We start from the raw sequence: 13,968 nt of genomic DNA, 5'->3' as shown, positions 1-13,968 counted from the left end.
ATCTAATCTTTAACTTTACTATATACCTCCTTAATAGTAATAGTATAGTTGTAATTGTTATTAGAATCTTCTCTATTATCTATAAATAGAGTAGTTGTTTTTTATATTTTAATTTTGTTATCTGATTTAGGATTTAGAGTAGTAAGTAGTTTTCTTTTCTTAAGTACTATAATTCCTAGATATTAATACTATTTAATAAGGTTATTTACTAAATAGGAATAGTTAATATATTATAATTTTAATACTAGTTTATTAATAGTATTAAATAAATATAATTAGTAATAGGATTAAGATGTTGTTTATTAGTAGTAGAGTAAAGTAGTTAAATAGTATTTATAAGATATAGGTGAGAAGTGTATATTTAAGTATAGGGGTGTAGTTGTACTTGAATTGATTACTAGAGAGTTTTGAAAGATAAACTAGATATATAGAGTAAACTGTAGTTTATATAGATGTTTCCTTTCTAAGCTCTCCCTAGATTACTTTGGCTTACTGTGATCCTGTGTGATCTGGATTACTCCTGGATCATCGTAAGTATGGGTGATCTGGCGTTCCTGTGATCTAGTGTACTTCTGTAGTTTATCCTTTTCTGCTGGTCTTGACTGCCCGGCCTTCTGTCTTGGCCATGTGTGGCTGTGACACTTGTAATGCTGCAGGTGTCCAGTAACGTCCTGCTCTGCTGTGTGCTTAGCACGAAGTGAATCGTCTGGTGCATCTTCCCTCTTCCTGAAACCTACTCTACGTAGGAAAACATCCACAATTGGCCTGCTCATCCAATCATCAGTTTAAATATAGTCTGCAGCTGGTATTTGCCGCTGTTGTTGCAGGATCACCTGCGATATCTTTTGTCTCTTCCGCCTCCGTAGCAGGCCCCAAAGCGTCTTCTTGATACCTGCAAGCGTTCTGTAATTTCCTATCCGGACGAGTGATGCATGAGTACTATGATTCCCGAAGGAGAAGAGCGTTATCCAAGGTCCTCGGCTCGTTTTAGACCTACTTATTTAGCACAGAGAGAGGGTCGTTTCGACAAGATTCACCTTTCGTCGACCTCAGAGCTTGTTCATTTTTCAAGATATAGCCCGCCAAGATTTAGTTGACAAGGCCCTGTCATGAGCTGTCAGCCGATCATAGGTTTCAGTGAAATCAGGAGCATCAATAGTAAATGTCACTAGGTGCCCTTGACCGTTGGTTGACAGTCGCGTCCTGGCAAAAGTACAGTATGTCAGGTTGGTTGGGCAACGGTTGGCCCACCGTCTATGGCTCTGCAACAGTCAAACCGTTTTGCAAAAAAAAGGAAACTTGAAAGGGTTTCAAGGGTTCCGTTTCCCCCCATCAATACCTGTGGATAACGTGAATATCCATAGAAATACCTACAGAAAAATCAGATCATCTTACCACGATTGCAGAATTCGAACTACGAAGTAATGTTTTTTAACAAATTTACCACTACGACATATTGCAGATGGCTATTCCGAGATGAAATATTGAATATGAGGGACTGTGGATGTGGGAGCTTGCAACTGTTGGTCAACGGTTGCATGACAGTTGCTCGACCTTCCTTCTACCTTACTATTGATGAATACAAGGAGGTCCAACCCAACCGTTCAGGGGACTCTACAAAGGTGTTTGCTTGCGACCAACGGAAGCCAGAGAATTGGACAACCCCCACCCCCTCCTCACCCTTTCTGATGCCTGTTGGCGGCTGGCCTCTTCGCCAATAAGAGATCGACACGGAAGTCTGGATCAACCTCCATGCAGGAGGTCCCTGCGACGCCGGCGAGGCGAGGCGGACCAGCACTGCCTCGCTTTGGACTATGCGGGGTTCATAATTCTACAATTAATTCATCCAATGCTGCATTCTGCTCTCCCATCATTTGGTTGTACCTCACCATCCACGAGGCCGACTTGTCTCGACTCACCTCCCATCGGTAATACTCTCATGATGGCAAAGAGCAGTAATGAGGATTTGGTTGAATTAAGCCTAGATCCATCCATACGCTTCCAACGGCTCGAACGGGCAGTTCAGTGTATGGAAGAGGCCAAACAAGGCCTCTTCAATCCAGATGACTTCCAGGTCCATGTTCAAGTGGAAACTGTACTATCGGCGACCAAGGGAAATGTGGAAGTGAAATCTGACATTGCCTCGAAAGAAGACAGTCTGGAGGGCACCTTACAGGTATGTTATGAAGCGACAAGGTCAGCCAGTGCCTCGCCCTTCCAGATGTCCCATACTGACAAGCAGAATATGCATCAGTAACACCTTAGTCTTCAAAGAAATACCTTCATGTATGCCGTCTTTAAAACTCCCACCATCGAAGTCGTGCAAGGCTAAGCTTATGCGAATCTCAACACCTAGATTTCTGTCTCAAAATCACACCTGGGCGCCCTTCAATCTCTCTAGCCGAGGATTAATACAAATCATGTCCATCACGGGTGCCCACCTCGGGCTGTTGGACATCTTCAAACGATTCGGCCATCCGGTCGAAGGATTCCTACCCGATTTTTCTGGGGATTTTGCTCTTCATATAGGAAATAAAGCCCGAATGGATGACCCTCCTTTCCCAACCTCTGGGAATACTCTTTCCGCGAGTACTGGTAAGAGAATTTCCAATCTCGTACCCGGGAATTGAGTTTTCTGGTCTCGACGGTTAGAGAAAAGGAAAAATTTAAATATATAGAGAAGGGGTAGATTATATATACCCAGTAAGGTACATGGTCAACACAAAAAGATCTCCTCAACGCCCCTGGTCCGATCGAAAGATGGGGACATACCACAAGTATGATGGCACGAGATCTATCTGGATAGTCTTGCAGGGCTAGAGGGCAGTAGCCGCTAAGAATTATCACATTAGACAACCGTTTTCGTGAACAGCAGGCAGAGTGAGGCAATAGCCAAGAACACGCAAATGATGGCCGAGATGGAACAGGCGGCGAGAGTTGACCGGCAGTTGATGCTAGACATGAGTAAAATAACTGCCGCTGACTCCAGGCTAATAAAGGTGATTACCATCATCGCCATGGTGTACCTTCCTTTAAGCCTTGTCACCGTAAGACCGACCAGTTCTTCATAATGGAAGCCAACCTGTTCTGACATGGTATTTCTTTAGGCATTCTTCAGTACTGGTTTCATGACGGTGCACTTTGCCGGACCCGATGGTGCCCTAACGAGAAGTCTGTCAACATCCACACCGGACTGTACGCCTTGGCTGTTATCCTTCTCACTGCCTTGACTTGTTTTTCAACGTATGTCTGGCACCGAAGATTAAAATTCAGAGGGAAAGTACTCTCTGCACAGCGTCGAGTTGAAAGCTGATGACAACTTGATCTAATGGTCGAGCTCCATTTGCAAAAATATATGAAGGCAGAATCTATAACCATCTGATATGGCCGGTTTATGGTATCTAGATAGGTAGTCTTCCTTGGTAAGGCGGTTGAGGATTGAAACCTAATCCTATCTAATTGGTAGATATCATTATCTGCTGTTTAATAGATACTAAATGCAAAGGTTTGGATAGCTTTTTTTTCCGATCTGCCTTGTCTGTCCACATGACTTCCATTCGTGGATTGCCCATCCGCTTCGTTTGGGGTCTTCGCCTTTGGATGCCATCATTTCCACGTTCAGACGTCACTACGTACGAAGTTGGTTTGCGAATATTCTTCGACTCCCTTCTCTCTTAGAGAGAAGATGACGGGAAAGAGCTCGTTATAGGATAGCAAGCTGTTTAAGGAACTCTTCCCGCTCGGGTATCAATTCCTTCCTGGTGGGCTACTACTTCAAGTGTCAACGCAGCAACTCCCATCCCACGCTTCTTCCTCAATCTCAACACATAATGACCGAGCATTCCATGGACGGTCTACACGTTATTACGAATTCCTGGCAAGTTTGACCGATACTCGGTACTTCCGGGCAAAGAGGCGGACTGAGTCCGCCCGCACCATCCTCTAGCGCTCTGGGCTAAACGGCACTCTACCCTCGAGCCGTCAGCCCGGCTATCACACCTCTGGTCCCATTGATGGCACCGCCGTCATCTATATCCATAGTCACGCCGACCCTAGCATCTGTATTGTCAGCCCACTCGAGGCTCGCATCGTGGCCGAGCTTAATATTCCGCAGGTAGGTCCCGACCGCCTAAACGTCGGCCTCTCTACACCGTACGACTCCTACGAAACCCTACATTATCTTAGAGAAATCCAGGCCTCCAATAAGAATCTACCTCTACTAAGCTATTACCTCCTTGGCATATGTAGTATTGTAAGCTTTATAGTAGCTCGTGTAAAAGACCTTCTATGGGTTGATGAACGGGACATGTTCGCGACCCCTACTCTGAAGAAGCATATGGTAGAGAGCCTAGAAGGGTTGGTGTCTACAGAGTATCCGGGGGACAGCCACTTCACAATATAGAGAGAAGAACATTTGCGGAGCATGATACCATATCTTTCTCAAAGGAGAACTATCCTCAACCTTCCGCCACGCCATGGCACGGCTCTACTCCTTTGTAAGTCTCGAGCGACTCCGCCACCATCCGACCTATTAATCCAGACAAAGTGCAACCAGAGAGAGCGCCGGAAATGAGAGCCCGTCGATATGGCATTCCGAGTGAAATGCCAGCAATTGGTGCAGGGTCGGCACTGGCATCGTGGTCTAGATATGTCAGCAAGAGACACTAAATGGGAATCAAAAGGGGAAAAAGAGCAAAACGAGGCAAGCTTGAATGAGGTAGTGTACACACCTAATACTCTCGCCATCCACTCAGCCTTCGTTGAGGATCCGACGTCTACTCTTTATTCTTGCAGACATCCTGGACGATTTCTCGACCGCCAGTAAACCACAACATGGCGAGGAAGGCGACAAAGACGCCAGCGCCGCGGTATAACTTGGTGTTCCTATCGCGGGCGAGCCCTTTGAAGTCGAGGATTTCAAGAATCGCCTTGTTCTCCGGGCTGTTGTCTCTAAATTGGGCACGGTAGAAAACCCCTAGACTGATGGAGGTATGTGGAACCGTGGCCTGCCTCTGGTGGACCGGCACTGCGACGCCTGGATCATGGGGGGAAAGGTTAGAAGTTCGTAGGCGACAAGTGGGACTCTGGGGTTGAGAGTTTGAGCGCTTACGGTTGTTGATGGTTCCTCTATTTACAAGCGTAACCGTGTCTTCGGCGTTTGTGGGTATGACGGTCTGGGTATGGTTGTTTTGGCGCTCTCGAGGTTCGAAAGATAAATCGACGGAACCGTTTGGGTGCACGAAGATGGAGCGAGGGAAAGGAAAAAAGGGAAAGGGCAAAGAAAATCCAGCCATTTTGAATTTATTTGTAGTGGACATGCTTTCAGGCATTCCACAATGCGTTGGAGGGTGCTTGGGGATGGTCGCGAAGGCTGAGGAGAATCCACGATGGATAGCTAGAACAGGAGGTGAAGGAAGACAGGAAGAAAAGAAGGGAACGAAGGGATTTTTAATTGAGTTATCTGAGGTCATGATATCAGCTGGTGAGTTTTTTATTTTATTGTGAATCAGGAAGTATATAAACAGTAGTGAAGGAGAAGGAGCACTGGAGAGGGCTTTTGTGAGACTCTTTCCACGGCTTTGCTCAGCTTTGTGATTCATATCTCTAATATCCTTTCAGGAAAGAAGCACTGGGGAAGGCCTTCCCAGCTCTTTCCAGATCTTTGTTCGGTTCTGCGATTCGTTTTCTATTTTCCTTTCAGAGAAGGAGCCGGCCAACCTTGAATGGCCAACCGATCCCGGTGACAACGGGTACTATGAGCCACGGACCCGACTTGGCTCTGGAGTTGGCTAGTTTGCGCTCAAGGTGCTTGACAATTCATGGCTGTTTTCGGAACTATCTTCAGTCTCGGGGAGGCATTGCATCTAGGAGATCAATATACGAGATTCCCCGGGGTTCTTTGTGAGCGCCGCCCGGACTTCGACCTGCCTTGGGCTTACTTCGAGCAGGCTCATTCACCCTTCATGTTCGTTCCTACAGCAAAGGTCATTTTCAGCCCCCATTCTAAGCCCTCGTACTACATATAAATCACGGTGGTAGGCCTCTGAGGCGCCAGGTGACCATAGTGCTCGCAAAAAGTCCACTTCAAGACACGGCCTCACCAGAAGGGAGCCCAGTGCTTGCTTCAAATACCCATCCTCTCTTCAGTCAGGGCAATTCCATCATTCGTCAAGGCCAGGAACACGGTCAAAGTATGGTAGGCCATGGGCATTCGGCAAGCCCTAACCCATGTGGAAACGGATAGCTGGGCCCAACCAGCATGAGGCCCACAAAGGCATTCTGGGCTGTTGGTGTACCTGCCGTTTAATAACTACTTAAGAAAAGCGTCTAGACATATTTGTTTCGGCCTCCTTCCTTTACGCGAGTGGCTTCCCCCTACGTGTTGAATTGCCCATCCAGATGTCGACGACCACTATGTCGTTCAAACAGTACTGCGAACGAAACAGTGATACTCCAGGGCCGACAAACCATCGTATCACGTGTATGAATATGCGTATCCCAGTATCAGCAAGTCAACCCCTTCCTACAGACATGATGATTGTTTTCCGGAGAAATCACCACTTGTCATTAGAGCTTCTCCTGCACCTGAGGACAGGTGATCTCACAATGTCTTTCATAGGGGCAAAGCTGGTCGCCAGAACTAACGAGCCACCTCATCCCTGCCATGCTGCAAAGCAGACAAGAGGGGAGTGAAGTTGAGATTGCGGGGTTGCGGGTTGCGGGATTGTGCTGTCATCAGATCCACGCCCGCGCCTCTGTATTTTGAGTTAAAAAAAAAAAAAAAAAAAAAAAAAGGTAGCGACTCATTCATCCCCTCGTAGTTAGCACCCCAAGGAAGATGGAATTCTGCGTAAAAAAGGCTGGGGACATTTTAAGTTGCCAAATAACATTTGGTACCGCATCTACATTAACCCAGGGCCGTGGTCGTGTGACGAAAGAAGGGCATTATCAACGGCTCTATGGAATGGAAGATAATACCACAAATGGTGACAGTAATAGCTAACACAAACGCCGTAAGAAACCTTGAGAATCGATCAATCCATCCTTCTAGATCCCTCCAGGTAAAATCCTACAATCCTATAACCCCGAAATATCCATCAGAGTATTGTGTCAGACGCTTCCACAGACGGGGGGACAGGCCAAGAGTGTGGCCCGGGTCCGTTTCCTGGTAATCGAGGGCCATGCCAGCTCATCTCTCACGCCTCACGCTTGATCTCGACCTCCACCAGTTCGGGTGGTTCGGCCGTGTCCTCTCGAGCCGGCGAGAGGCAGGATTTCTTCACGTTGTTTTGCTCCGCGGTGTCAGGTGCACCCCTCTTCCTCTTGGGTATCGTGAGGAGGTGGACAACCTCTCCATCTTCCTCCTTTATTTGCGTCTTTGGTCTGGTCTTGTCCGAACTTGGGATTGGCGATGGCGATGGCGATGGCGATAGACACGTCGCTTGCCGGTCATGGGTGGTTGTCGGTGATTTGGTTGTCGTCGCCGCTGATTTTGCTGTCGTCGTTGCTGTTGAGATATTATCCTCCTCTGTCGATTTATCATTCACTAGCGTCGGGATTTGCACACGACGCTCCGGCGTACGGGTCTGCACCAGTGTCGGGGCGGCTGATGACTCGATCTCCCCATCACTCCGAGGGCTCCGACTAGGGGAAGCCGTGGCGGGTTTCTTTTGTGGTGCCTTTTCTGTCTCCTGCTTCGCACAGCATGTTGTTGCGCCGGAATCTTGGGGAAAGAAGTCATCGTAGGTGACGAGTGCCTCATACACGTGCATCATCCACGTCCCCTGACGTGGTAAGTCGTCCACCATGGTTACGTTGCTGTCGTCGATGGACTAACGGAATCCCCGAAGTGAACTTGCTCAGGTGTACGCATGTCAAAAACCGAACTTAAAAAAAAATAAATCGAAGGAGGCAGCGTTGGTCGAAGTGAGGGAAGTGAGGGGTGAGAAAAGCCAAGGCAAGGAAGGGAAGGGGAAGTTAATAATTATTTTTCTGGCAAATTGGGTTGGCGGAACGAGCAGGACAGACTAATGTAGCATTCTTCCGCCTGGAAAAGCGAACCGCAGAAAAAAAGGCGACACGAAACCCTGCCCTACATGGATGTACAGTAGCGTCCACTTTCTTGGCGACGATCCCGGTACCCATGCCGAGCATCAGCTTCCCATCTGTACTAGTTTAGTCTGTCCTCATAAACATACTTGAACGCCTTGGTACTCAGGAGTAAGTGTACATAACCCTGACATCCTGTGAACGGGGATCGCCAGACCCAAGGATCCATTCATCTTTTCATTTTACCCGCTCATTGGTATTGGTTTGGGAAACAGGTGAGAGCTTCCCTGATAACCGCCCGGGAGATCCTTACTCACTGACTGCTGACCATCCATCACACTCTACGCGCCACGTCAATCACAGCCCGAGCCGCGGAATCTCTGGTTGCATCTCATCTATTCCAAGTCACTCGTCAGTACCGAGACAGCGGCTCGGAGTCGAAATGTCGAGGCCCGTTAATTAGTCTACATACGTGCTAGGCCTTGTGCGGAGTAATGTTTCCCGGCTGCATGGTCTGGCCGTCGGGGATAAGGGACCCCTTCAGAGATCTCTATCCGCAATACTAGCTTCTTTTTTTTTTTGTTCTTTTTTCTTAAATCCTACTGAAAGTAGGGCGGAGAGAAGTTCTACGGCGGCGATAATCGAATACATGCACAGACAGGCCCGTTTGGGTTTTTGTAACTCACCCGCACCGGTCTGCTCCGATGAGGATGCCATACCAACGTTGAACTGATGGATGGGGACTGGACGAGAATGAAAAGAAAATGAGTGGGGGAAAGACAGCATCAAGTGGCGAGGCTCGGCGTTTACTGAAGTAAGCAGGACGAAGCAATAATACGAATAAATGATGAGCAGGGGACCCTGGCATGCAGCGCAGAGCCCAGCTGGCCTGGCCGTTGCCAAGAGGGAGCGAGAGGAAGAGCCAACACCAATCTGCCTTGGGATGGCACAGACCCAACCAAGAAGGTGTTGCACATCTCACAAATCAGATCCGTGAATGCAGGAAGTGGGTGGCGAGCTTGACTTTCGAACGACGAGGTATTCTTTCATGGTTCTACATTCCAGTGCACGTGAGGAGGGCTGGATATATCTCGCTTTTCGCTCTTTCCTTTCTTCTTCTTCCAACCCAGGCCACAATGATCGTGTGTCGTCTGGGTCTCCTTTTATTTCTACCTCCGCGGCGACAGGGGGGTTCACTCACGCTGTGGGTTGCTGTGGCTTGAGCGGAGAAGCTGTCGTACAACCAAGCACGAAGCAGGCGAACCAATAATAATAATAATGCCATTGTGCGAAGTAATTCCATGAGACACACGGCCTGCCCCGGACAGGAGACAATAGATGTACATCGAGGACGCCCACCTGCTTCATTCAGCAATCAGCAATGCGTGTTGTTTGTTTGCTTTGCCAGGAATTCCGTGCTCCCCGCCCGCCCGCCGCCACCCAATGTGACACGGACTGCCACAGGCGTCGGATCACTGCCGCATTGGATGAACATGGACAGGTGCGAGTTGGGTATTTGGAAATGAGACGGGCGCTGCTTTTGAATCCACAGAAAGCCGAGGTATCCTCCTCTCCTCTGCTCGGTGTCCGCGATCTGTCAATCGTCTCTCTTCTTAGTTCGCGGATATCGACACGACGCTAAATTTTCCGACCGATTTCAACTCGCAAAATGACCGATCTATTTCTCACATGGCACTAAAAAAAAAACGTGCCATGCGACAGTGTGGTGCGAGAAAAAAAAAGAAAAGAAAGGGACGGGGAACGGGTACTTGCGTGCCGGGGGTAACGCTCGCGGCAGGGGGGCGGGACACCAACATGGGTTGGGAGAGGCGGACGTGAGCTAATTTAACTCTATTTCATTACGAAGGGGCAAGGATGCACCAAGTACGACCTGATCACTCCGCCCTGGTTGGCCGCACGGTTCCTTTGTCCTTTTTGTCCTCCTGTCCTGCCCTGTCCCTCGAACCTGGTCGGAGAGCGAGAGAGGTCGAGTGAGAGTGTGTGTGGGTGTGTGAGCTGGCAACATTAGAAAAAGCAAATCTGCTGTTGGCCCGCCTCACGCCCAGAGGCGTTCTTTTTCCGAGTGCGAAGTACTTTTGTTCTCGAGGACGGATTTGATTAACCGAGGCTTGCCGGGCGAATGGGGTAAAGAGTAACACTGCATCTGCGTGATTCAGGACAGGACAGAACAGGACATGGCCTCGCCTGGCTGCGCTGCAAAGACCAGCCACGCAGGCAGTTGGAGAGAGTGGAGAGAGTGGATTCGAATGATGGTCCTTCCAGTGCTCGACTCCCTTTCGTTACTGCTTCCGTCCCTTTAAGTCAGCTACCAAATTTTAATGGCGTTTTCCATGTCGCCACCGAGCCGTGTCTGCAGGTCTTGCTTTACCTTTGTAGAGTGCATCTTTGACTTCTTTTCTTCAGTCCGTGATAGAAGTGACAGTCTGAGCAGGTACTTACGCGACAGGGCTGCCTCCAATGTCCGCCGTATCCCGCCCGGCCCTTCGTATTCTACATTCTACGGCAAATTGAAGTAGGGCGCAGGACAAGGACAAACAGAGCGGGTGTGACGAGAACACTTCCCTGCATGCAGCTCCCAAGTCCAAGTCCTCGGCCTGCTCAACCCCTACAGGCGACAAGGAGAGTAATATGAAGCCTGCAGCAGACCCAGAAATCCGGAAATGGAGGCCACAGTTTTAGTCTCTCTCCGAAGCCCGAGAGAGCACACGACCCTCGTACAAGGACGGAAGCTCACAGTCGAAATGCAACGCCAGCTCAGCTCTCTCTCTCGCAGTAGGAAGATGATCCCCCGGTAAAGTGCACTGACCCTTGCGAGCAGGGAGGGGTTCCCGTGCAGGGATTCTTTTGGTCGGCCATCTAGGGTTCGGTGAACTGGTGTGCTGGAAAATCTCTGCTCCAGCTCTCAAGACCGTACTCCTTTTTTGAAGTCCCCAGAGTGAGCGTGGTGAGCCCATTCATCGGCACCATAGTCACTATTCTGGCTGTTGTTTAGTGATTTTTTCAATCTCGTGTGGCCGAGGCAAAACTGAATACGGCCCTCTTCATCTTCCAATCCTAACCTTTTCTCAAGCTTACTCTTCCCCTCCCCCCCCCAACCCCGCCCTCTCTCATGCTCAGTCGCCGCGTGATATACCTCGGTATGCCGCAGCCCATGAGTATATACGCGCCGGCGTTGACGGTGTCCCTTTGTGAATGGAGATGAAGGAGATGGTGAAGGGCAGTCGTTCCTTTGTCATCCATTGGGTGGCATCCGGAACGAAGGAGCAATATAAGACCTTCCATTTTCAAAGTACCGGGCTTAAAATCAAAAGGTAGACCATGTTTAGGTGCCTAGAGAAGGTAATTATCAATTATCAGAGTCTCGCCTCGATACCCGCACCAGCATCTACCAAGCAGCCATTGCGCCTTCAACACTTACTGGCGAATCGACCGCACCACAGCGCACGTCTGCTCCTCGGTCGAGCAAAAGTTGTACAGGTGACAAGGCGCCACGCTGCTTGCTCAAGCAGGGCTCTCTCCCTCGACTTGATTCAGATTGTGACTCGAGGCGGCTGTTGCAGATATAACACAGAGTAGCGGCTTCGCATCAATCAGTCATACAACGATCTCCCTCCCTTGAGTTTATCTTCCAGATTACTGGCATTTTATTAACTTCCAACTCTCTCTGCCGCACCACGACTGATTGAATTTTTATCCCACTCACACTCACCAGGTAGATTGGGGTCCCAACTGCATACTTACCACCAAGTCCATGTTATGCTGAGGTTACATACAACAGTTGAGTATCTTTAGCCGACATTCCATCATGATCGCCATTTCCCTCTTCCAAAGAGATGTTCTCTCCATAATACTTACGAGAACTCGATGGCCTAACATTAAGATGCATCTTCTGGGTCAGCCGCCGCGCCCCCGACCGTTTCTATTGCCCAGTTCATAATGCCGTGGATATTCCGAACGAGCCCTTCTCTGCCGGACTGGTCCATCAGGTCGAGCCACTCCGAGGGAATAACCCTGATGAAACTATCCAGATGGTCTGCCTTGTCCCTCAGGGACCGGATGTACTCGTGGTCAATTTTAAAATTGACAAAACACATATATTGACGGACACAGTTGATGACAACGACGCTGGTGCAACATCAGCGGCTCTGATTCAGGGTAGGAGAGATGTAGTGCAGGTATAGAAAGAAAGTGTTGGGTTGGATAGAAGAAGGGGAGCGTGGAGGAAGAGAAATAACAAAAGGAGGATGGGCGATACTTTTCTGGGGACTCCGGACTCTCTAGTCTCGCTGACAGAGCCTCGCATGTCATCTGTGCGAGACACTCGTTCGAAATGACTGGGCGGCCGTCGGCGACCTTCCCAAACCTCCTCTTCGCTTCGATAAGGATCAGCGGTCTCTGGTGGTGTAGGGCTTCTCGATTATTTACGATAAGGAGGCCGCCATCGTCCTCCGCAGTGATCCATTTCCCATGGAACAACTGCGCCCTGCGCAGAAGGTACTCATCCCTAATGTCCACTGCCGCTTCGATGCAGGCGCCGTTGACATTACTTCCGTCCTGGGGAGGGCAATGATATAGAATGTGCCGTATAGCCAGAGTGGCTAGACGCAAGGTTGCCTGCTCGCGTGGCCCGTCTCCGTGGCTGACATTTTCCGGGCTGGGAATGCAAGGGGGCGACGAGGGAAGTGTCGAACTTGAAGGGGGGGCAGAAGTGGAACCCACGTCTATTTGGCCGGAAGGGGTGTAACTTTTGAATTGCCGTTGTATGCGGATGCATTTTGTCGACACTTCCTCCACATCTCCGTACTCTCCTGGCCTCTTCTTCGAGGACCGGCTCTCCTCACTCTTATCAATCTCTTCCTCCTCTTCCTCCTCTTCCTCCTCTTCCTCCTCTTCCTCCTCTTCCTCGTCTTCCTCGTCTTCCTCCTCCTCTTTTTCACATGGCATCGTCTCACTAATTAGAGGGCTCGTAGTTGTCGGAGTTTTCAAGGAAGAGTTGGCAAACTTTGCCGCCGCGGCCCAGGTTTGACCAAGAGATACGCCATACCGGTGGACCAGTTCGTACTCTGTCATTCGAGAGTAGTCGTCGCTGGGCCCGGCCAGGAAGTTTCGTATTTCATCAGAGACGGTACGGAAGCTCTTGAGGGTGACGTACTTATTGAGAGAGGGCAGCGTCCTCTTCCATGGACCCTTGCCTTTCACCAAGACACGAAAGCCAAATAAATGTTCCGTGCTCCAATTACTCCCGGAATCTGTGCCCCGGGCGGCTCGAATGTCGGCAAGTTTTCCAGTGCCTCCTACCTTGGCGACATGTCTCTTGAACTGGGATCGGCAGGTGACATTACTGAAGTAGGAGAAAGCTGCTTTTGGCGCTGATTGAACCTTCTGAGCGGGCTCGCTGAACTCCGAGGAGGAGTCTCCTTGGTCTAACACCGCGGGGTTATCTCCTCCTGGAGAGGGCGAGTTGCGGTGAGCCGACATGCGTTGATCCAAGATTCAACTATCAAGTTCTGGAAGATGGCATGGAATGAGGCCTGGAGGGACTGGGGGACTGGGGGAACTCCCTCTATTACTCTATTCTACATATCCAACATCAGCTCTAGACACTCAACCCAACAAGAAGCTGTCTATGAAATAAAGAACTCAGAAAAGCTACTATCCGCAAATCTCTGCAGAGGACCGATGTGGGAGCAATGCAGGCGGGTCGCGGCAATAATGATGCTGTAGTTTGCTTATATAAACGGAAGGATGCTGGAGAGGTAGAACCAGGGAGTCTCTTGTAAGAGAAACTTGCCGGTAGAGCTTTGGAAGTTGAGATCTCAAAATGCAGAGGAGAAAGCAAGCTCCATCCCAAAACATAAACAGGAAGGTGCAGCCCAAAGCACTTACAAGTGAATCTAG

The 13,968-nt window shown here is 49.4% G+C and overlaps 2 protein-coding genes and 1 pseudogene across 2 annotated transcripts; all 3 read right to left on the bottom strand.

Moving 5' to 3' along the window:
* Nucleotides 1-4,775: 4,775 nt before the first annotated feature.
* Nucleotides 4,776-5,294, bottom strand: SAPIO_CDS2336 (uncharacterized protein; the record flags this gene model as incomplete). The annotated part of the gene is made up of 2 exons (XM_016785382.1): nucleotides 4,776-5,035; nucleotides 5,111-5,294. 2 exons carry the CDS (start codon nucleotides 5,292-5,294, stop codon nucleotides 4,776-4,778), a joined length of 444 nt encoding a protein of 147 aa, XP_016644758.1.
* A 1,902-nt stretch (nucleotides 5,295-7,196) lies between these two features.
* SAPIO_CDS2335 lies at nucleotides 7,197-7,808 on the bottom strand (annotated as a pseudogene; the record flags this gene model as incomplete).
* Nucleotides 7,809-11,945: 4,137 nt separating this feature from the next.
* SAPIO_CDS2334 (Non-specific protein-tyrosine kinase) lies at nucleotides 11,946-13,548 on the bottom strand (the record flags this gene model as incomplete). The annotated part of the gene is made up of 2 exons (XM_016785381.1): nucleotides 11,946-12,195; nucleotides 12,326-13,548. 2 exons carry the CDS (start codon nucleotides 13,546-13,548, stop codon nucleotides 11,946-11,948), a joined length of 1,473 nt encoding a protein of 490 aa, XP_016644757.1.
* Nucleotides 13,549-13,968: the final 420 nt, after the last annotated feature.

Source organism: Scedosporium apiospermum, assembly GCF_000732125.1.
Source record: "Scedosporium apiospermum strain IHEM 14462 chromosome Unknown SEQ_SAPIO_0086, whole genome shotgun sequence".
Classification (NCBI taxonomy): domain Eukaryota; kingdom Fungi; phylum Ascomycota; class Sordariomycetes; order Microascales; family Microascaceae; genus Scedosporium; species Scedosporium apiospermum.
Note: the sequence above shows the minus strand (reverse complement) of the source record. Positions and strands in the feature narration are given on the sequence as shown.